At 46.6% G+C, this 21,047-nt stretch overlaps 1 protein-coding gene across 3 annotated transcripts in view; it reads left to right on the top strand.

Annotated features, from left to right (window-relative positions):
• The window catches only part of CD226 (CD226 molecule), an 81,998-nt gene that overhangs the window by 5,779 nt on the left and 55,172 nt on the right, over positions 1-21,047 (top strand). For 2 of the 3 annotated variants that reach the window (XM_059409811.1, XM_059409809.1), the window contains exons 1-2: positions 7,417-7,529; positions 7,836-8,174. In XM_059409811.1, the coding sequence (XP_059265794.1) occupies positions 7,484-7,529; positions 7,836-8,174 (385 nt within the window). In that variant the 5' untranslated portion in view covers positions 7,417-7,483. Of the gene's footprint in view, positions 1-7,416; positions 7,530-7,835; positions 8,175-21,047 lie in introns of those variants that run through there. The other variant, XM_059409810.1, reaches the window with a different exon arrangement.

The raw sequence follows: 21,047 nt of genomic DNA, 5'->3' as shown, positions 1-21,047 counted from the left end.
TTCCTTCCTTCCTTCCTTCCTTCCTTCCTTCCTTCCTTCCTTCCTTCCTTCCAGAGAGTGCAAGAATGGGGAGAGAGGAGCAGAGAGAGAGAGAGAGAGAATCTTAAGGAGGCTCCACACAACACAGAGCCCTATGCAGGGCTTGATCTCACGACCCCGAGATTATAATCCGAGCTGAGATCGAGAGTCGAACATTAAACCACCTGAGCCAGCAGGCACCCGGCATTTCTTCTTCACGCTTTCAGACACGCAGGGGTCCGCAGAAAGGCCCGCCCCGCACGCGCGCCGCGTCCGAAAGTGTGCGGGGCGGGCCGGCCTCCAGCGCCGCCGTCTCCTCCCGGCCCCGGGCCGTCCAGCCCGCAGCTCGGCCGACTGCCCCGGGGGCGCCTCGGCCACGGTCCCTCGCGGTGGTGTCACCCACGCGGCGTCTCTACGACTCGGGAATCCGGAGAACACAGAAGACGAACTCTGTGGTCCTCGGGAACGACCTAGAGCCGGTTGTTTCGAAGACGTCGAAGCCGCTAACCTCGCAGACGGCGCTTAGCAAGCGGCGCCCGGCGGGGTGTGCGGGGGAGCGCGGGGGAGCGCGGGGGAGCGCGGCGGACGGAGCGCGGCGGACGGAGCGCGGGGGAGCGCGGGGGAGCGCGGGGGACGGAGCGCGGGGGAGCGCGGGGGAGCGCGCACAACCCCGCCGCGCATCGGGAGGGCCGGAGGGAAGCTGGGATTTGGGCAGAGACGGGCAGCGGCCTGCACGGTCTGCACGGCAGAGACTTCCCAATACGGAGGACGCTGCTGGGCAGGAAGACACATGGGGAAGAAAAGGCAAAACCACCCACTGAAAGTTGCTAAGTTGCTGTGCGTCGTTGGGAGCTGAGGGTTAGGGCCGAGGAAGAGGAGCGCGTCGTCGTCTCCGGCCGCAGCATTTCAGCGGGGGGGGGGGGGGGGGGGGGGGGGTGACCGCAGGGACCGAACGGCGCGGGGGTGTGAGTGAGGCTGAGTCGCTACGTGGTGAAGACGCTTCTAGAAGCGGTTACACTCCTTGACTGGTTTTCATCCTCCAAAAAGCCCTGCGGAGTGACATGTTAGTGCTTTGCTTCTGCCCCCACTGGGAGGAGCCCTGGGGGAGAGAAGAGCCCAGGAGCTCCGGGCCCGGACGAAAGCCCTGGGCTGTTCCTGCCACGGCGACCCGGAGAGAGCCGGGAGGTCACCAGGGACAGGAGGGGGCGAGGTGAGGCGGCCGCGACAAACAGGAAGCCCCTAACCAGACCCACGGCGGCGAAGGGGCTTACAGCGAGCAGAAGCAACATCTCAAGGTTAGTAACCTTCTAGAAAAAAAAGTGGATGTGGCTGAGCTCACACTTTTTTTTTTTTAAAGATTTTTCTTTTTCTTTTCTTTTTTTTTTTTTTTTTATTCATTGGACAGAGAGAGAGAGAGATCGCAAGCCGGCGAGCAGTAGGCAGAGAGAGAGAGGGAAGCAGACTCCCTGCTGAGCAGAGAGCCCGATGCGGGGCTCGATCCGAGGACCCTGAGATCATGACCGAGCTGAAGGCAGAGGCTCAACCCACTGAGCCTCGCAGGTGCCCCTGAGCTCACACTTCTAACACAAATCTCGTGCAGGGGAGTAGAGACTGTCCATGAAAGAGTGTCAAGTAGATTCAGCAGGAAAAGAGCCAATGACAGCTGGATGGCTGATGTCTGTCCTATGAACCTGTAAGTTCGTGGACGGGAACAGTTCAGCCAGGCGGTGTCATTTAGGTCCTTTCTCACAGTGCTTCTAGAAGAATTGTGTTTGTAGTAGGTCTGATAGTGTGTTCCTTGAGAATAAGGAAATCGAGCTAATTTTACTAGTGTCTGCACTGCTTGACCTTCCTTCCTTCAAGCCAGACGGAGCAAGGAAGACCTTCAATACCAGATGCCTGCGCTGAGTATTTATTACCCTGTGCAGGGCTTGGCGACCTTTCTCTGTCACGCATCACACACTTACTATTTTCGGCTCTGTAGGCCATGTGGTCTCTTTGCAGCCACTCATCAGAGCACAAAAATAGCCATGGACAGACAATGTAGAACCGAGTGAGCACGTCCCAGTCCGAAGGGACTATTTGTAAAGGGTCCAGCAGGGGCTGGATTCGGCCTGTGAGCCACAGTTTCCAGAACCCTGTCCTGGAGGAGCTCTGCTGCAGCCCAGCTGAGGTGTCTGCTTTGAATGGAAGCTAGGCCTTCATGGGCCATCCCTCCAAGGTGATCTAACCCCTTGGGCAGCTCTGTGACTTGCCCGAGTTCTAAGGGCCTGGCGGTCTGAGGGAAATCGTGTGCCCTTCCTTCGTAACATTCTCCTGAGGCGACACTTTGAGGCAGGGAGCAGAAACCTAGACTAAAACCCTCCTGTTGAAGTCTTGCTGGAAGGAGGAGCCTCGCAACAAGGACATCCCAGCCAAAGGCATATAAACTCTCACATCTGGGGTGGGGGGAGGAGGAAAGCTCCCAGTCTTCCCCGCCTCGGTCCCTTCTTCTCAGAGTCTAGCACAGGTGAGACTGTTTTGCAGCAGGTCAGCCGCTGTCTGAGCAGGAGTGGGCCGGGAGCAGGTAGGAGCGGCTTCTCTGTGTACACCTGTGTCCGGCACCGCCCGGGGACGGTTGCCTACTTGGGTGACTGCGCAGAGACAAGAATCCTCCCAACGGCCAGAGAAAGCAGACATCTGGGAAAGCAGAACGTGTTACAGATAGCAGAAACAATGAAGCTGAGGAGAGGGAAGCGTCTGTGTGTGTGGATGGCCTAAGAGAAGGAGACAGCGTGTCCGAAGGCTGTCGTCCAGCCCAGGACGCCCAGCAGCATGCGGTGCGAGGCAAACCCGTGCAATGAATTTCGTGCTTGCGTGGTTCGCTGAGACCTGTTGGATAGGGGAGGAGTCCAATAATATTTTGATAAATGACTTCCTTGAGGATGAAGCTCTTTTATACAGACAGCTCTATTAGAAAAAAACCTCAAGCCAAAATTCCTTCATAAATCATGCAAAAAATGGCTCCCTCCGCAACAGGAATAGCTCAAGGGCGTCTCTATTTGTCTTTGGTTCGATGCTGATGAATAGGGCTTGTCCTCAGCAAAGTTGTAACAGCTGAACTTGATCTCGGGCTGCACGTCCTTCTGCATCTTCCATTTGGATCTGTAGCCTCCGGGGCCGGCATTTTAGTCACTGCAGAATCGAGTCACCGGTAGCGCAAGTGCTGTCTTCGTCTTTCCTCGGACTTGGCTTTGGATGCCTTGGGAATGTAGGGTCACTGCCCACTATTATCAGTTCATTTCCCTTTTCTTTTCTTTCTTTCTTTCTTTTTTTAAGATTTTATTTATTTATTTGACAGACAGAGATCACAGGTAGTCAGAGAGGCAGGCAGAGAGAGAGAGAGAGAGGAGGAAGCAGGCTCCCTGCTGAGCAGAGAGCCCCAGATGTGGGACTCGATCCCAGGACCCTGAGATCATGACCTGAGCCGAAGGCAGAGGCTTAACCCACTGAGCCACCCAGGCGCCCCATTCCCCTTTTCTCATAATCCTCCTGCACCCCTCATTCTTCGCTCCGGAGGGAAGCTCGCCGAGGGCTGTGGGAGCGTCTGACTGGAAGATTCTGTGCTGCGTCTCGTTCCCGTAGGGTGGCACCGCGTGCCGCAGCAGAGACGTGCCGTGTCCCTCGTTCCTCTTGCCACTCTACCTGCACCTCTGCCAACCTGCCCAGCCCTGACCACACACACACCATATATATATATGCATTAATAAATACACAGACGTTAATATAAACGCCTGCAATGTCTCGGCGTGTGTTCCATGAGCACTTAGAGATTCTTTCTGTCGTGAATCATTGCTCTGACAGCCCGGACTCTGCTCTGCATCATCCGTTTCTAGCAGGTGAGGAGCTGCGGCGCAGGCGTGCGACGGGTCTGCGCTCGCAGCTCGCGTGCTGGGGCTCCATGTGCGTTTGCAGACCAGACAGGCTGAGGGACCACGTGACGTCAGTCAATGCAAGGCCAACAGCGACATGCAGTGGCTTGTGCCGTTGGAGAGACCTGAGGTGCATCTGGCCTAATGCCATTCACGAGCGGTGAAACTCATGCAGCATAAAATTCAAGTGTGCAGCTGAGTGGCATCTCACACATTCGCAGCGCCCTGCCAGTACCATCTCTCTCAAGTTCTAAAACATTTTCATCGTCCCAAAGCAAAACTCTATGACTTAAGCAGTCGCTCCTGGTTTCCTCTCCCTTAAGCTCCTGACAACTGATCAGATCTATGGATTTACCTATCCTGGGTGTTTCACATACATGGAAGCTTAAAATATGTGACCCTTTGTCACTTAGCATGTTTTCAAAGCTCATTCATGTTGTAGCCTGAATCAGTATTTCATTCCTTTTTAAAACTGCATAGTATGCCATTGTGTGGATATACCACAATTTCTTTATCCTTCCTTCTGTTGATGGACATTTGGGTCGTTTCCACCCTCTGACTCTTGTGAAGACAGTTGCTGTGAACACTGGTATGCAAGTATTTGAGTGTCTGTTTTCAGTTCTTTGGGGTATAAACCTACGACTGGGATTGCTGGGTCTATGGTTATTCTGTTTTACTTTTTGAGGAACAACCAAACTGTTTTCCACAGTAGCTGCACCATTTTACATCTCCACCAGCCATGTACAAGGATTTCAACTTCACTGTGTCCTTGTCAGCACTGTTATTTGCCTTATTTTTCATTCTAACCATCCTAAGGAGCATGAAGTGATATCTTCTGTGTTTTCAATTTGCATTTTTTTCCTAATGACTAGTGATGTTGAGCAACTTCTCGTGTGCTTGTTGGTTGTTAGTATTTTTTTTTTAGAGAAATGTCTATTCAGGTTTTTTCCCATTTAAAAAATTTTTTTTTTACTTTTTAATATTTTTTTTAGTCCATTTTTAAGTTGGGTTGTTTGTCTTTTTCATTGTTGAGTTATAAGAGTTTTTTTTAATATATTCTGGATTCTAGACCTTTATTAGATGTATGATTTGCAGATATTTTCTCCAGTTCTTAGGGTTTTTTTTTTTTTTTTTTTTTTTTACTTTATTGATGGCAAAATATATTAAGTATTTTGAAATAGGTCATACTGTGTCTGTCACAAGATCACTCCAGGTACAGAGTGTGTGTGTTTGTGTGTGTGTGTGTGTGTGTGCGTGCATGAGAAGGGACACAGGTCTAAAGCAGGGCACGGTGCAAGGGAAGGCCAGTTAGGAGGACACCTTCTTGAGGGATTCAGGAATTCTTGGTCCTGGGTATAACTCTTGTTCTATAGTTTTATTTTTTTGTCAGTACCTATCAAGAGGAAGTGCTGTTGTCACATTTGATGTGTGGAGTTGATTTTTCTGACTCAGATGTAAAGCCTCATTGCCCTTACCCCCTTAGTCCACTCCCCACAGGCATCCAGGTTCTCTTTCAAAATCACAAAACTGTCCTCACCACTGCCTCCGTAAGATTTTTAGTGGCTCTGTGTTGCCGTCCGAGTTGTGTTTAATATGCCACAGATGTGTCCCAGGGACAGTGGTTGGTGCTGTGGTTACAGAGGGAAGCAGGATGCTGTGGTGCCTGAAGGCCAGGTTTGAACTTCTCCATTGCTGTCCTTCAAGATACTTGCAATCTGGACCCAACATCGTGGTTGTCTCTTTCCCAGCGCCGAGACCACAGTGACACGTTTCCCCTGAAATTGCCTCTGTTGTCACGCTGTCATCTTCTTCCCTTCCCCCGCTACTTGGAAAGTCTTAGTTAGGTTGGAACGCCCAGGATCTGGTGCATTTTTTCTATGAAACCTTTTGCAATTAGAATGAATTTTCCCCTCTCTGGGCTGTGCCAATACTTGCTCAAACTTGACTTCTATAGAATTATCAGGTTTTATTATAATAAATTGCCTCTGTGATCTGTCTGATCCAAGATGCTACTGCATGCCTTGAGGACAGAGACCAAGTCTTTCTCCTACTTGCTCATACTTTCTCATACCTCCAGGGTCGAGGCAGGGTAGCTGGCACAGCTCAGTAAATTTTTGGACAGACTATTTTTTTGAATTACTTGCAAAACAGAGATACCTCATCTGACTCTATCATACAGCTGTTACAGGTAAAATTCCACAGACGTCAAAGCTTTTGGAAAACCGAATGCTGTGTACACATAAGGTGGCCTATACAGTACCATATGTATACATTCTAATTGTATACTGCTGATCTCGTGCTTCCTGAAAAAGTTCCAGATTAGATACTGAGGTTGAACAGCAGACACCTACTGGTAAACTTTGGGATTGAAACCAGGTTCAGAGTTGGCTGTAGGCAACATTGTCTTTAGGGATTCATGTTCCTCCTTTCAGTTTTGACCTACTTTTTATTTTGACCCTGTCATCGGGGGCCAAATGCGTTCATCTAATTCTATAGAGGAAATAATGTGTTTTTATATTAACATGGTAATATGTTCCTAACAAGTTCTTAAGAAACTGAACTGTTATTTAACATGAGGGAAGGGAACAATGATGAACCTAAAAAAAAAGGAAAAGAAAAATCAATCACATTTGATATTGTCCTATATAATCATGTAAGATGTAACCATTAGGGGAAAGTGGGCGAGGGGGTGCTCTCTGTACTGTCTTTGCAAATTACTCTGACTCTGTAACTATTTCAAAATAAAACGTTTAAAGAAATCATCCATAATGGTAAGTTTGTGAATGTCCTGAGCTACCACACTCTTGTAGCTCAGGTCCATCTGTGGTCCCTTCATGGCTTCCAAAGCAAATGCCTGAGGTCAATGAAAAGGTAGACGTAAAAGGTAAAAGGAAGGCCATGCCCAACCACAGTCCACACTGGTAGAGCCTCCAAATCCCCGACACCCCAGGCCCCTCCCCCTGCCCTTCGGTCTCTGCTCCAATGTCAAGTTCTCAGGGAACTTGACCTTTCTGTCTAAAAGGGAAACTACCACCAGCACCGCCCTATCCCCACTTTCCTGCTTTGTGTTTTCTTTGTGCACTTATTCCCTAGAACTCACTATATTTTTACTATTTTATTTCTGTTTCTGTCTCCTCCCACTAGAATGTAAGCTCCATGATGGCAAGGACTTCTTCTTCTTCTTCTTATTTATTTATTTATTTTAAATAAATTGACTGTTGTATCCTAATTGCCTAGAGCAGAGTTTGGCATAGAGAACGCCCTCAGCTATTCGCTGATTTGTTCAATGAATGAATCTTTGTAGAAATTACAAGCTTGAAAATAAGCAATTTCCCCGAGAGAGAGAGAAGTGATTCAAATCTGCTCATCCTTGTGCGAGAGCAAACCTGACTTTGAAGCTCAGACCTTTTCCTGTGTTCGTTGTTCAGAAAAAGAAGGCACGACTGATAATATCTGAGAGGAAGGAAGCAGTGCATTGTGCTGGGCCTCTGCATGTAACATTATAAAAATTGTCTTTTTTTTTAATAGACCAGCCTCCCCAACGGTTTCCAGAGATGGATTATCTTACTTTCTTCTTCGCTATTCTTCACGTATACAGAGGTAAAGATAATGTCTTCATTTAAAAAATTTACTTCTTTTTTGGTCTTCTAGTGTGACATGTTTAGAATTTATAATGCCCTTTAGTAGGCTCAGATAATTTCTCACTTGTTCAGGAAATCTACAAGTTACAAATACCTCTTATCGGCAGTGGAAACCTTTTTCGACTACGGTAGAAACTGCTAGCGTTTAGCGGGGTCGCAGTTTGCTCTCTTCCTCGGTCTTAGAGAGCTTAGAGTAAGATTGAGGTGTCTTTTGCTATGTCAGCCATCAAGCCTAACTGAATAAATGTGATGTTGTGTATTTCAGCGCTTTGTGAAGAGATGGTTTGGGACACGACTGTTAAACTTGCTGAGAATATGAGCCTGGAGTGTATATATTCATCACTGGACACCTTAGTTCAGCTGGAATGGCACAAGATCACTACGACCAACAGAGAGCTCATGGCCATTTTCAGCCCTACGTATGGTTTGAGTGTAAAGCCACCCTATACTGAGAGGGTTTACTTTTTAAATTCCACCATGGCGCCCAATGATATGACCCTGTCCTTTCATAACGTCTCTGAGGCCGATGTTGGCTTCTATTCCTGCTTTCTGCACACTTTCCCACAAGGACATTGGGAGAAGGTGATCCAGGTGGTTGCCTCAGGTGAGTGGACATTTTGTTCTCCTTCTTACCCATCTACGACATTGAGTCTTAAAACCCCAGTAGAAACTATAAAATGCTCTATCATGTGTTTGTGGTATTTTCCAATTTCACTTCTAGATCTTATGATGTTATTGTTTTAAAGAACTAGTTCTGTGAATCAGTTTCATTTTTCCTAATGTGCTGTGATTTCTGAGTAGAATAGGCATCTCACAAATTAGAGTGTCGTAGGAAGAAGAGCCCAGGTTTTCTCTTGTCTCAACCATGACTAGAGCCTGGACTCAGCCGATGTTGGCCGTGTTCAGGTCCAGGACCAGATCCTTCCCCTTGTGAGCTTCCTCCCCGGGATGGAGTGCTGCTTCCTTCCACTAGGCACTCAGTGCTGGCTTCAACCTCTGTGTGTTCAGAGTCCTCTCTGTAACACCAGATCTAGGCTTATTAGTGAATCTGGGCAGAATTCTTCGGGAACTGGCTCCATTTTTGGCTTCAACCAAGTTCCTAAGAGATGAACCTTCAGAAACTGCAAGGTGTCATTTCAAGAAGGATCAAATGATCTAGATATTTTCTGCCGTGTCTATCAGGGACTGGTTTGCTGCTTAGTGAGTTAGTCCTTCGAGTAATAGCCACGTGGATTGGGTACGGCATATTGGAAATACATGGCTTTTCTAGCCTTTAGTTTCCTCAAAACCTTATGTCAGTTGATCGATCCCCTCTGCATCTCAGGCTTCTGAATAGTAAACGGAGTTAATAATACCATTCTCTCTGTCGAATGGCTTAGGGATCCTATGGTTAAAGACAGAGGACAGTCAGGAGTGGTGGGTGTTATTATTGTCACTATTATTGTTCCCTATGCTTTCAGTACTAATGATGAAATTTTGAGATGTTAGAAATAGTTTGGAATCGTGTGTTTCTTGTCTGAAGTCTCTAAAATTATATCCTAAATGGATATTCAGCAGAACACATTATATGACATGTGCTGGAGGGCTTGCTTTCCAAGGGATGTATATTATAAAAGAACAACTGGGGCGCCTGGGTGGCTCAGTCGGTTAAGCCGCTGCCATCGGCTCAGGTCATGATCCCAAGGTCCTGGGCTCGAGTCCTGTATCGGGCTCCTTGTCCAGCAGGGAGCCTGCTTCTCTCTCTGCCTCTGCCTGCCACTCCGCCTGCTTGTCCTCTCTCTCTGGCAAATAAATAAGTAAAATATTTTAAAAAATAAAAAAATAAAAGAACAACTTATAGTATTGCATTGGGGATAGCAAATAGTTAGAAGATAAAGCAACTTCCCATGTGTTAGTTTTCTTTTTCTCTATGGATGTAGCTAAGCTCAAAAAAGGTTTTGTGTATATGATGGAGGTGTACGAAGTGTCTGTTAGCAAAATCTCTTTAACGAAATATTTATTATCGAGTCCATTTTGTCATGGAACGCCTCATTTGCTTTGGGTGGTCACCTGTTGAGGGCTGTCTGCGAGTTTTTCCACGTATGGACCACTTTGGATCAGCCGTGCAGATGAAGGAGAGGGTTGGCGAGGGCCTTCGGGTGGAGAGAGCTGGTCCACACCTGGTCTGAGCCACCAAGGCCACAACGAGCTGGGACCCCCCTCCCCCTTCGTGTGGCGAGCTTTTGCAGTTTGGATTCCCAGATCAGGAAGTCCAATTTCTGTCAAAATAGAGCTGATGAAACATAGGGAGAATAAAGGTCCCGGGCACAGGGAGGTTCACAGTTGGGTGGCATGACTCCGCCGAGAGAGCTAAGGCGCGGCGTGAGGACCGCAGTTCACAACGTTGCAGTGCAGACTGCACGTCCTAAGAAAGGAGATCTCAGGCGCTCTCCCTGGGAAAAAAAATGTAACCATGTGAGAAGAAATGTGAATTAGCTTGATTGTAGTAATCGTCTCACTGTGTGTGTGTATGTATGTGTTTCTATTTATCAAATGATTGTATTGCATGCCTTAAATACATACTTTTTTAAAAAAGGATTTTATTTATTTATTTATTTGAAAGAGAGAGAAAAAGAGAAAGAGGGGAGGGGCAGAGAGAGAAGCAGACTCCCCACTGAGCAGGGAACCCAACGTGGGGCTCCATCCCAGGACCCTGAGATCATGACCTGAGCTGAAGACAGACGCTTAAACAGCTGAGTCACCCAGGCACCCCTAATATAGACAGTGTTAATTTAAAAACAAAACAAAAAATGGCATTTTGACCTCTTCTGAAAGTTGAGGATAGAGAATAGAGCTAAATTATTGGGAACTAAGTTGTGATTGCCATACCAAGGTGGGATTTTTAGCATCGTGTATGAACAATTTTGGTAATATTCCCTGCTTTTATCATCCAGATTTATTGCTCCTATCATTTTCTTGTGGTTAGGCAAGGGGGATCTTTACCTTCTGGGGATGTTTCAAATACAATGGTAGGATTTTCAATCACTGGTCAAAGAAAGGAGAGCCTGCCTCTCCACATAGATGAATTATTCATGATGGTGTTTTTTTTTTTTTTTTTTTTTTATTAAAGATTTTATTTATTTGACAGAGAAAGAGACAGCAAGAGAGGGAACACAAGCAGGGGTAGTGGGAGCAGGAGGAGCAGGCTCCCCACTGAGCAGGGAGCCCAATGTGGGCTCAATCCCAGGACCCTGGCACCATGACTTAAGTCAAAGGCAGACACTTAACGACTGAGCCACCAGGTGCCCCCATGATAGTATTCTTTTTTTTTTAGTTTTATTTTCCCTGTGATGGTATTCTTAAGCATGCTTTGTCATGATTGTTTTTAATCATTTATATATATATTTTAAAGATTTTATTTATTTATTTGACAGAGAGAGAGATATCACAAGTAGACAGAGAGGCAGGCAGAGAGAGAGAGAGGAGGAAGCAGGCTCCCTGCAGAGCAGAGAACCCGATGTGGGGCTCGATCCCAGGACCCCGGAATCATGACCTGAGCCGAAGGCAGAGGCTTAACCCACTGAGCCACCCAGGCGCCCCTGATCATTTATATTTTTCAGTAACAGATTGCGGTAATGGGCTGGTGAGAGTATTCCACTCATTTTCAAAACCTGGAGGAATTCCTTTTTTTTTTTTTTTAAAAAAAGAGCAAACTAAAAATGATAGTGAATTTAAAAAACAGTAGCCATATCTCAAAGCTAACCTTATATATACTTTTAGTTTTCGGTTTGTGCTTTATTAACGTAGTATCATGACCTGCAAGTAGGCGGCACGTGTGGAACTCGGAGGAGCCGTTGATGGTCTATTTAATGACACAAGACTGGAGCTGGAATCCAGAAATCCTAGTTTGTATAATGGGTTGCGAGGCCTTCAGAAGGAAGTCCTACAAACGCGGATTTCTCTTCTTTGCTGATAGCTGACTACGTTAGAGGAACTTGGTCAGTATCTTCTCATTTAACCCCACTGCCCACGTGGATGTGGACGTAAGCTTGGTTTTCCAGGCAAGGACTTGAAGTGCGGTGAGTTCGCAGACTTCGTGTGTGTCCCGTTGGATAAAACTGCTGTGAGGAATGGGAAGTGACAGCTTGGGGTGGGGGGCATGGAGCTGAGGGGGCCCTCAGAGGAGGGTCAACCTCGGTACAGCCTTGCGGGCCCCACCCCCCACCCGGCTTTCAGCTCAGGACTGAGCAGCGACTAGGTCAAGCTTATTCTAGATAAAGGTGCTGTTATGCAAATTTATGTTACCGATTGGAGAAGTTAATGGTGAGCAGGGCTGCAGGCATTTACTGCTTCAGGGAGAAGCTGCCGGGGTGGCTTGGGCGGTAGGGAACCTTCCAGAGGCGGCCCGTTCACGGCAGTTTGTGTTGGAAGAGGGATCCCGCTGAAAATTCCTGCAACCCCTGTCTCTGGCCTTATTAGTGGGTTCACGGGAATGTAGTTAAGCTTATGGAAACGACCCGCACAGGGCGCCCACCCACCGGACTCCGCAGTCTACCTTCCCCCAACTGCCTCCTGTGCTTGCACCCAGGGTCATCTCCTCTAATGCTTCCGAGGTGATATGCTCCCACCGTGCCGCTGGTGGAAGTGCTCAGGGTCATCGACCACCTGGGGGCTGTGACTTGCCCAGTCTCAGCACCCAGAGGAGACCAGTCGATGTTTGCGAAGTGCCAGGAACCAGAGGAAGGGGAACGGAATTCCCGCACCGTGCGCAGGGAGGCGCGGGGACTGAGTCGCCCTGGATCTTGAAGATGTGGAGGGTATTTTTCTGAGAGAGACAGATGAGGGGAGGAGAGAAAGTGGAGGGAAGTGTTCTAGGGGCACAAGGAAAGTCTGACATCCACGCAGGATGTGGTTCCCTCTCTGGGCTCTGTGGCCCCTCGCTGCCATGAGAGGTACCCCAAGGGGGAAAAACAGGGGTGCCCGCATCAGCCAGGGGGCTCAGCATGTGGTGTGCTGGGGTCCCAAGGAAGGTTTTACGCAGTAGATTCTAGGTTAAAAAAAAGAAGCTGGAACAGCGCAGTGTCCCAAAGAGCCTGAGAAGTTAGGCTGGCCGAGATCTTCATTGCCTCAGGGAGTCTGAATTTCACTATGGGAAATCCGTGGGAAGCTACTGAACATTTTCCAGAGGGAGACACATAATAAATCTATGTTTTTCACTACCAACAAGATGAAATTAGTTGTGGCTTATAGGAGGGGAAGAGTTTAAGGTCAGGGTAAATAATATTTCATGGATTGGGGCACTTATCCACTGCTGGTAGGAGTGTACATTAGTATGTGTATTATATTATTGGTATTGGTAATATTCAGGGTTCTCCTGAGAAACAGAATGAATAGGTTGTATATGTATATAGAAAGAGATTTATTATAGGGAATCAGCTTATGTAATTATGGAGACTGTCAAATGTGGACCAATAGGCTGGAGTCCCAGGAAGGACAATGGTGCAGATGAAGTGAGAAGGCTTCTGCTGAGATTTTCCTCTTCTCTGGGGAAGCAAGTCTTTTTGTTCTATGCAGGCCTTCAACTGATTAGATGAGGCCCACCCACAGTATAGAAGGCAATCTGCTTACTCAGAACTCACCAATTTAAATGTTAATCTCATCCAAATGTTTCAGTGAGTGGCACTAGAGAGGAAAAGAGGTTCCTCTAATACTAAGGACCCAGAACTGTTGGCAGTGTCAAGAAATCCCCTAATGAGAAAGATTCTAAAGACCATGTTGTCCTATGTCTTAATTGGGGCAGCCAACCCAGAATCATCAATATGTGCTTTCCTCTGGCTACTTGTTTGTTTATTAATTTTGGGATGATGTCAAGATTTAAATTTTATTTAAAGCTGGAGAAGGGGCAGTGTCGCAGATCTGGTTTGTGTCAATGTGTATGCTGATTTGTGGGAGCTGAACCTTCTTATCCTTATTCACTCATCAAGTCTTTTTCAGAACCTACTGTATTCGAGATCATGTCTGTGGCTGGAAGCTAGAAAGATGTGGATCTCAGCTCTAAGTGGTATGCAGAGTACTGGGGGAGAGAAGAGCTGTGTGTTGCAAAGTAGAATTAAGGAGTGAATGCTGTTGCAGGTCCTAAAACAGGATTTACTTTTAACCAGGAGATTCAGGATAGATTCCCTGTAAAGGGGGAATTTCAAGTTAACCTCGAAGGAGGTAGGTCAGAATATTTGGACGTGGGGATGGGTGGAGTAGCATTTTGGGAGAATTACTTTATTTATTCGTTTATTTTAAAAAAGATTTATTTCTTTATTTCAGACAGATGGGTGGTGGGGCATGAGCAGGGGAAGGGACAGAGGGAGAGAGAGAACCTCCAGCAGACTCCCCATTGAGCTTGGAACCTGGTGTGGGCTCGATCTCATGACCTGAGATCATGACCTGAGCCGAAACCAAGGGTCAGACACTCAACCGACTGAGCCACCCAGGTTCCCCAGAATTGCTTTAAATATCATCTAGAAACAAAGATAGCTTTGGCTCTGCTTTGCCTAGTTTACGAGGACATTTTCATTTTGTATAAATGACTCCGACACCACTACCAATAACAATAGCAATGACAGCCAGACCTTCCAAACACACACAACACACCAACAACAAACTTCCAAACACACCACAACAGACGCTGATCAACAATTAGTGCAGTTTCTTCTGGGTCACAGTTCGTGGCTTAGCTTATCTCCACATGTTGACTTAGCGCTTCAAAAGGCAGAGGAATCTAGATATACGATATGGTTATATTTTATTGTCTATTTTTAGCAAAAATCCTTTGATTTCAGCTTTTATCGCTCCCAAATTCAGAAGACAGGAAGAAAATGTATGAAACTGACACTCTCTTGTCTATTAGTGACAGGTGCAGAGTGAGGCAGGGAGGGCTTGGTCTGAAGGATGCTTCTGCCTGTCAGAAGAGATTCCTGACAGGGCTGAGAAGGCCACAGGAGGGGAGGATTTCTTGCCCTCCTGTGACGAGAGTCACCGCTGCATGCCAACGTGTTTTGTCCTTGTGTGGACTGGGTTCTTTCCGCTTTGCCCATCATATACATCTCTATCACTCCGAAGTTGTTTGTTTTTTAAGTGGGGCAGAGAAATAGAAAAATAGTTTCAAATTCACTCTTTAAAGAATTAAGATATAAACTCTTTTTTTAAAAAAGATTTTATTTATTTATTTGTCATAGAGAGACAAGCGAGAGCGAGCGCAGGCAGACAGAGTGGCCGGCAGAGGCAGAGGGAGAAGCAGGCTCCCCGCCAAGCAAGGAGTCTGATGTGGGACTCCATCCCAGGATGCTGGGATCATGACCTGAGCCGAAGGCAGCCGCTTAACCAACTGAGCCACCCAGGTGTCCCAGACATAAACTCTTAAGGTGCATTCTTACCAGCTCGGAAATAAGTCATGAGAGTTTTCTTGTAGACACACATATACACACATCACATACACACACATAAGAATAAACAATGTTTCTGTAAAATGTTACATTTCAGAAGTTTTTCATTTAAGAAAGAAAAAATATATAAAATAGTCCCTATAAGAAATAGTCAACTGATGAAACAGAAACACTTTAAAGGGTTAGAAATCTCTCTCCTTAATAAAATAAAACAGAATATAAAGAAGTAGATGATAAAGAACGTTTTTAAGACTTGTGAAAGCAAGGTTAGGGTCACTGAACTTCTCGGGTGAAACCAATGGGAATCTGAAAGTGGAGTAGTTACCAGAACCCATGCCAAGGTTGCTTTTACTGATCTGCTTTCCATTCGCTAAGCCCGGAAAAGAGCATGCTTGAAAGCACATAGGAGATTCCACAATCAGACTTTCGGGGAACAGCTCTGTAATCAAAAATCAAAAAGAGGATGCCTGGGTGGCTCAGTGGGTTAAGCCTCAGCCTTTGACTCAGGTCATGGTCTCAGGGTCCTGGGATCGAGCCCCGCATCAGGCTCTCTGCTCAGCAGGGAGCCTGCTTCCCCCACCCTCTCTCCGCCTGCCTCTCTGCCTACTTGTGATCTCTCTCTCTCTCTCTGTGTCAAATAAATAAAATAAAATAAAATAAATGAAAAAGAGACAAAAAAAAAAAAAAAACAGGCCAGCAGGGGCAAACCAGACCTCAAAAAGAAGACAATACTGGAATGATAATTAAATTTCACACTGTAATGGCCGCTCAAGTTTAACAAGCAGGCACAGGTCTCTGTTTGGGTTTTGTGAGAGCAGTTTGTCCGTTTCAGTCCCCGTTTGTCCGTTTGTCCGTTTCAGTCCCTGTTTGTCCGTTTCAGTCCCTGCAAGAGAGCTGCCCTTCCTCTCGTTCCCTCCACACTCAGTATTGGACACGTCCGCCGTAGCAACATCCAGAAGAAAACTTTCCTTTAGATTGATTAAAATGTTCTCAGGCAGCCCAGAGCAGGGATGAAATCGGCTGTGATCTTTGAAACTGTTCTGTTCACTTGCACAAACTCTACCTTTCCTTGAGTAGGTATTTTTATTTCTAAGATGATTCTAGGGTAGGGACAGGTATTTGGCTGAATTTTCTGAAGGGAATGAGCTACAAGCTCAAGTTTACGAACAACTGCCCTGTGGCTCCTGAAGATCATTATTATTATTTTGAGAGAGAGCCAGCGAGGGTGAGAGCACTCACGCGCGTGCAGGTGGGGAGGAGGGAAAGGCAGAGTGGAGGGAGAGAGATGGAATGTTCAGCAGGCTCCACGCTCAGCACCTGATGTGCGGCTCGGTCTCACAACCCTGAGATCATGACCTGAGCCCAAACCGAGAGCGCTTAACCAGCTGAGCCACGTAGGCGCCCCGTTGAAGGATTTTGTTCGTGCAGGTAGAGGCGTGCAGTTTCAGGTTCTCCTTTAACTTTGAGTGAGCAGGACAGCTCACACCTCTCCCGTCACTGTCTGCCACCCCTGCCGGCTCCGCAGCGCTCAGGGAGGTGCTGACCGCAGTATGTAGAACATATTTCCCCCCAGAGTGGGTGCTGGCGTGGGTGTGGGTGCCAGGGCAGGGTGGGGATTGCGGCTTCATGTGTCAGAGCTGTCCCAGCGACTGGAACAGGCCAGCCCACGCAGCTTGGCCCAGACTCCTCCCCTGGACCCTCTCTGTGTCTCTATTTTTTATTTTTTAAATTCCTCTTATCAAAGGTTGAAAGCTGTAGAAATCACACCTTGTCTTCCAGCACTTTCCCTCCGAAATGTCTCTAGGATTAAAGGGTGGGTGTCAGGGAACCTTCAAAAGACCATTGACTGATCAGAGTATTTACTGACTGAGTGGAAAATTACATATTTGCATTTTGTAAGATAAAAATGGAATTTTAGATGTTGAAAAACGAACGGAAAGGAAATGAAGTATGGCAAGAGAGGAGGAAAAGTGAAGCTCTGAGCTGGTTGGAGGGTTTTTCCCCTTGAGCTCTTGCTCTCCTGTGCGCCGTTCTTTAGCCTTGGTAGAAGACGACTTGGTTCCCAAGTTTCGCTTTTTGCTGCCGGTTTTGGGTTTTGTTTGGTTTTATAGGAAGTGGAGGTTGCAAGCAAGATGGCTTTTCCTTTCCTCTCAGAAAATTTGTGAAGACGTTTAAGATTTTGAAACCATTAAGAATTTTAAGACTACCAAGTCAATCCTTCAGGGATCAATGCGAAATGACTCCCCCAGGCAACATCTCTTCTCCTTGCTCCACCATAGTTTTAATTAAATAACTCCGCTGATGGGGCTTCTGGCACTTCCCTTGAGAGATGATTCACAATCCAATAAATCTCAGTGTGAGAAAATTTTCCCTGACTTCAGCTATTTAACCACAACACACATTTTATAAAACAGTCTTCCTCACAATCTGCCCAGAGAGAAAGGCCCCCGTTCCCCTGAAGATTCATACAGAAAGCGTTCTAAGGACGGAGCCACGATAAGCAATATTCACATTTAATAGCGCCGTAAATAGCTTCCGCGCGTCATACCTGCCGACTGCAGTGGGGTGATGACTGCGGCCAATGAGAACCCAGTCTGCACAGGGATTCTGCGAACACTTACGCGCGCCCTTTCACTAGCAGAACACTTAAGAAACATAATGTTCTCGTTTCGCAGACTAGCTCTCAGAACACTTTTGTCCCCTTTCTTGGCAGGCTACATGAAATGCCGTATGCTACCCAAACCGGTATTTCCAGAAGAGTTTAGGGAAGGAGCATGTGTGTGTATTCCCTGTATATAGGATGGTTTCCTTCCTGACATACAAAGAATCCAAACCTTCGGGAAGTTTTAGGTCACCCACCTAATCCATTCCATTAATGGGTAGAGTACATTTCTCTCTCTTTATAAACTGGAATCACTATTGGAAGGGTACCATTTTTCATCTGAGAAGCAGCCAAGGAGTCCAACTACTTTCTCTGAGACAGAGCTTGGTAACGTTCAACTACGTCCCCAGATGAGACGAGCATCCATCCCGTTGACTCATGACATCATATTTCTCAAAATGTCTCTTTATTATATACAAGAAATGCAGTCATTCATATAAATAAGTGGGTAAATGTAAATAAAGAACATTTATTTAACAGTTAAAACATCTCACTTCTTCCTTCTTTTCTTCTTAAATCCTAGTAATGGTTCCTAAAAGCATAAATACTAAAGAAGAGAGAAAAATTTCTAGTTACTGACATGGTGTTTTTTTGAGCTGACAGAGTTTTTGAATTTTTATTCGTAACTATTACTAATTATATTCTTAACTATTAACTACTATGTTTTCAGTGAAAATAGCAGATTTGAACCAAAGGGCATAGTATTAAAATTTGTTGCTCAAATGACCCTTTGCGGTATTAAAATCTCTATTATTGGGTGAATATTGATAATAGTAATTTTTTAAATTGTGTAAACCCTTTCTAGATCTAGTAAAGAGAAATTTAGTATTTGCTGGGGTGCCTGGGTGGCTCAGTCAGTTAAGCATCTGCCTTCAGCTCAGGTCATGATCCCAGGGTCCTGGGATTGAGCTGCACATCGCACAACGGGCTCTCTGCTCAACAGGGAGCCTGCTTCTCCCTCTGTCTCTGCCTGCCTCTCCCCCTGCTTGTTCTCTCTCTCTTATTGTCAGATAAATAAATAAAATCTTTAAAAAAAAAGAAATTTACTATTTGCTGTGAGGAGATGATGAAATGAATAAGAAAGTCTTTGTTTTCAGGACATTTAAAATCTAAGAGGGGAAGTATGTATATACTTGTTAAGAGGCATAGAACAATGTTTTGGGAGTTGAGAGGTGACAGAGATTACTGCCAGTATCGGGGAACCATGGAAAGAGTCTGCACCAGGCTGGAAATCCAGGTATGATTCTAGAAGGAAAGTGTGTCACGAAAATCTTCACATAATGGAAATGCTCTTTGCATTTGGAGCATACAAAACAAAACAAAACCCAAAAAACAAAAAACAACAACTTTGGTCACAGCCTTAGGGGAAGGGCAGCAGGTGGGAAGCTTAGATTTTTGGACTTCATTTGGCGATTAGTAATGTTTTCAAATAGTGGAAGTCCCGTGTTGGTCATGATTGCAGCCATGATTTGAAGCCATTACTCTAGCGACTGCATATGGGATGGTTTAGAGGCAGGAAAGAAGCAAAATTGGAGACTAAGAAACAGGCAAGAGTAAGAGAAAGGGAGCATGCAGTCTTGACACCAAGCAGGCGTGCCGCCAGTGGTGTAGGATCAACCAATGAAATCTTCACAAAGACTCTGCTCCTTCCTAAGTTACAAACACATCCCCCCCGCACCCCCCAACCCCCAGTCCCGGGACCTCAAATTTCTTCTTCCCATTTCCTTTCTCTTTCATTCAACAAATATTTATTGAATATTCACGGTGTGTTGGGGTCTGCATGGGATTGGGGGTACAGTGAGGAAATGTTCCAGTCTCTGATTTCAAGCTCAAGCCTCCTTTGGAATGCCCCTCGATGCTTCCTCGAGTGCAGGTGTATAGAGCGGGGGTGGGTGGTGACAGGATGCCGGTGGCGGCGATGTGTTGGAGAAGTGGCAGCAGAGAGGGGAAACAGGACCATGCAGCGAGCTTCCGAGAACAAAAGATGCTTGAGCTTACTCAGAGGGGAAGATCAGAAACTTCCTGTTTGAAGACTGTTGTGCTGCTGGCAGGATGGCATCGGTGCTTGAGGGAAATCGTGCTAATGGCTGAAGCAGAAGCGAGGCCGGCAGGCTAGGGAGCCGCAGGAGGCTTCGTAAGGCAGGAGTGAAAATGAGCCGAAGTGGGTAGTGGAGCCAGGTGGCGAATTAGGAGGGGTTGATACCCGAGACCGAGAATTTGATCTGCGGCCAGCAGGAGCTCCAGATTGTTGCTTGGAAGGGGCGGGGGCAGTTTTGAGAAGCTGACTTGGAATTCCATTTGCCTGAGAAGACCACATTGGTACTGAGGTTGCATTTTCTTTGCAGTGGGATGGGGTTGGGGGCTCCAGGTCCAGCTGCATCTCTGTGTCCCTGCGGACACCATTTTCAGGTGAGGTGCTTTGACTTTATTCTTTAGGCAATGGGGAGCCCTTAGGAATTTTGATTGGGTGAATGGTTTGCAATTTAGGAAGAGCACTGTGAGGAGGCTGTTACGGGGTGAGTCGTGTCCCCCTAAATTCATATGTTGAAGTCGAGACCCCAGTGCCTCAGAATGCGACTATATTTGGAAATAGGGTCTTCAAAGAGGTCAGTGAGATAAAATGAAGTCATTGGAGTCATTTGGAAGACGAGGAAATTAGGATACAGACACACAGAGGCAAGAACATGTGACGATACAGGGTGAAGAGGGCCACATACAGGCCAAGGAGAGGGGCCCCACAGAATCAAGCATGCTGCCGTCCTGGTCTTGGACTTCCAGATTGAAGTCCCCCAGTCTGTGGTCTGTGGTCATGACAGCCTGAGCAAAGTGATGCCGAGGCTGTAGACATGGGCCAGATAAGACAGGAAGTGGAATTAAACCAAGGCGGGGTACCTGGGGGTGAAGCGGGGGGGGGGGGGGCGTGTCCTTCCTCGTGTAGCTGCCATTGTTGTTTCTTCCCCACCAGAGATTCCGAATTTACATTAACAAACGACTACAGTTGCCAGAACTTTGGCTCAGAAATTGCTGGAGTGTCGTTCCCCTTGCCTACTCGGTTCATTAGGATCTTGTCCATTGGCCACTTCTAGTTCTTGCTATCATTCTACCCTAACCTGTCCTTTTCAGCATACCCTTCTCCTCTCCTCCAGATTTGGTGCCCATAGTTGTTTTATCATCGGCCTCGGATTCTCTTAATGTCAAAGTGGCTCTATTTCTACAATCCCTTTTTTTCTCCTGCTGCCTATTGTCTGTCTCATTCCTTTATGTCCTTATGCGTTGGGCTCGTTTGGCCGGCGTGAGGCTCATCGCTCTTCACAGAGCATTTCTGGGAGTTCTCGGAGACTAGAATGAAGGGCCTTCATTCCCAGAGGAGTTGATGCTGGTGTTAGAGTAGATAGTTAGT

The sequence above is a fragment of the Mustela nigripes genome, chromosome 8 (assembly GCF_022355385.1).
Source record: "Mustela nigripes isolate SB6536 chromosome 8, MUSNIG.SB6536, whole genome shotgun sequence".
NCBI classification, from domain to species: Eukaryota; Metazoa; Chordata; class Mammalia; order Carnivora; family Mustelidae; genus Mustela; species Mustela nigripes.
Note: the sequence above shows the minus strand (reverse complement) of the source record. Positions and strands in the feature narration are given on the sequence as shown.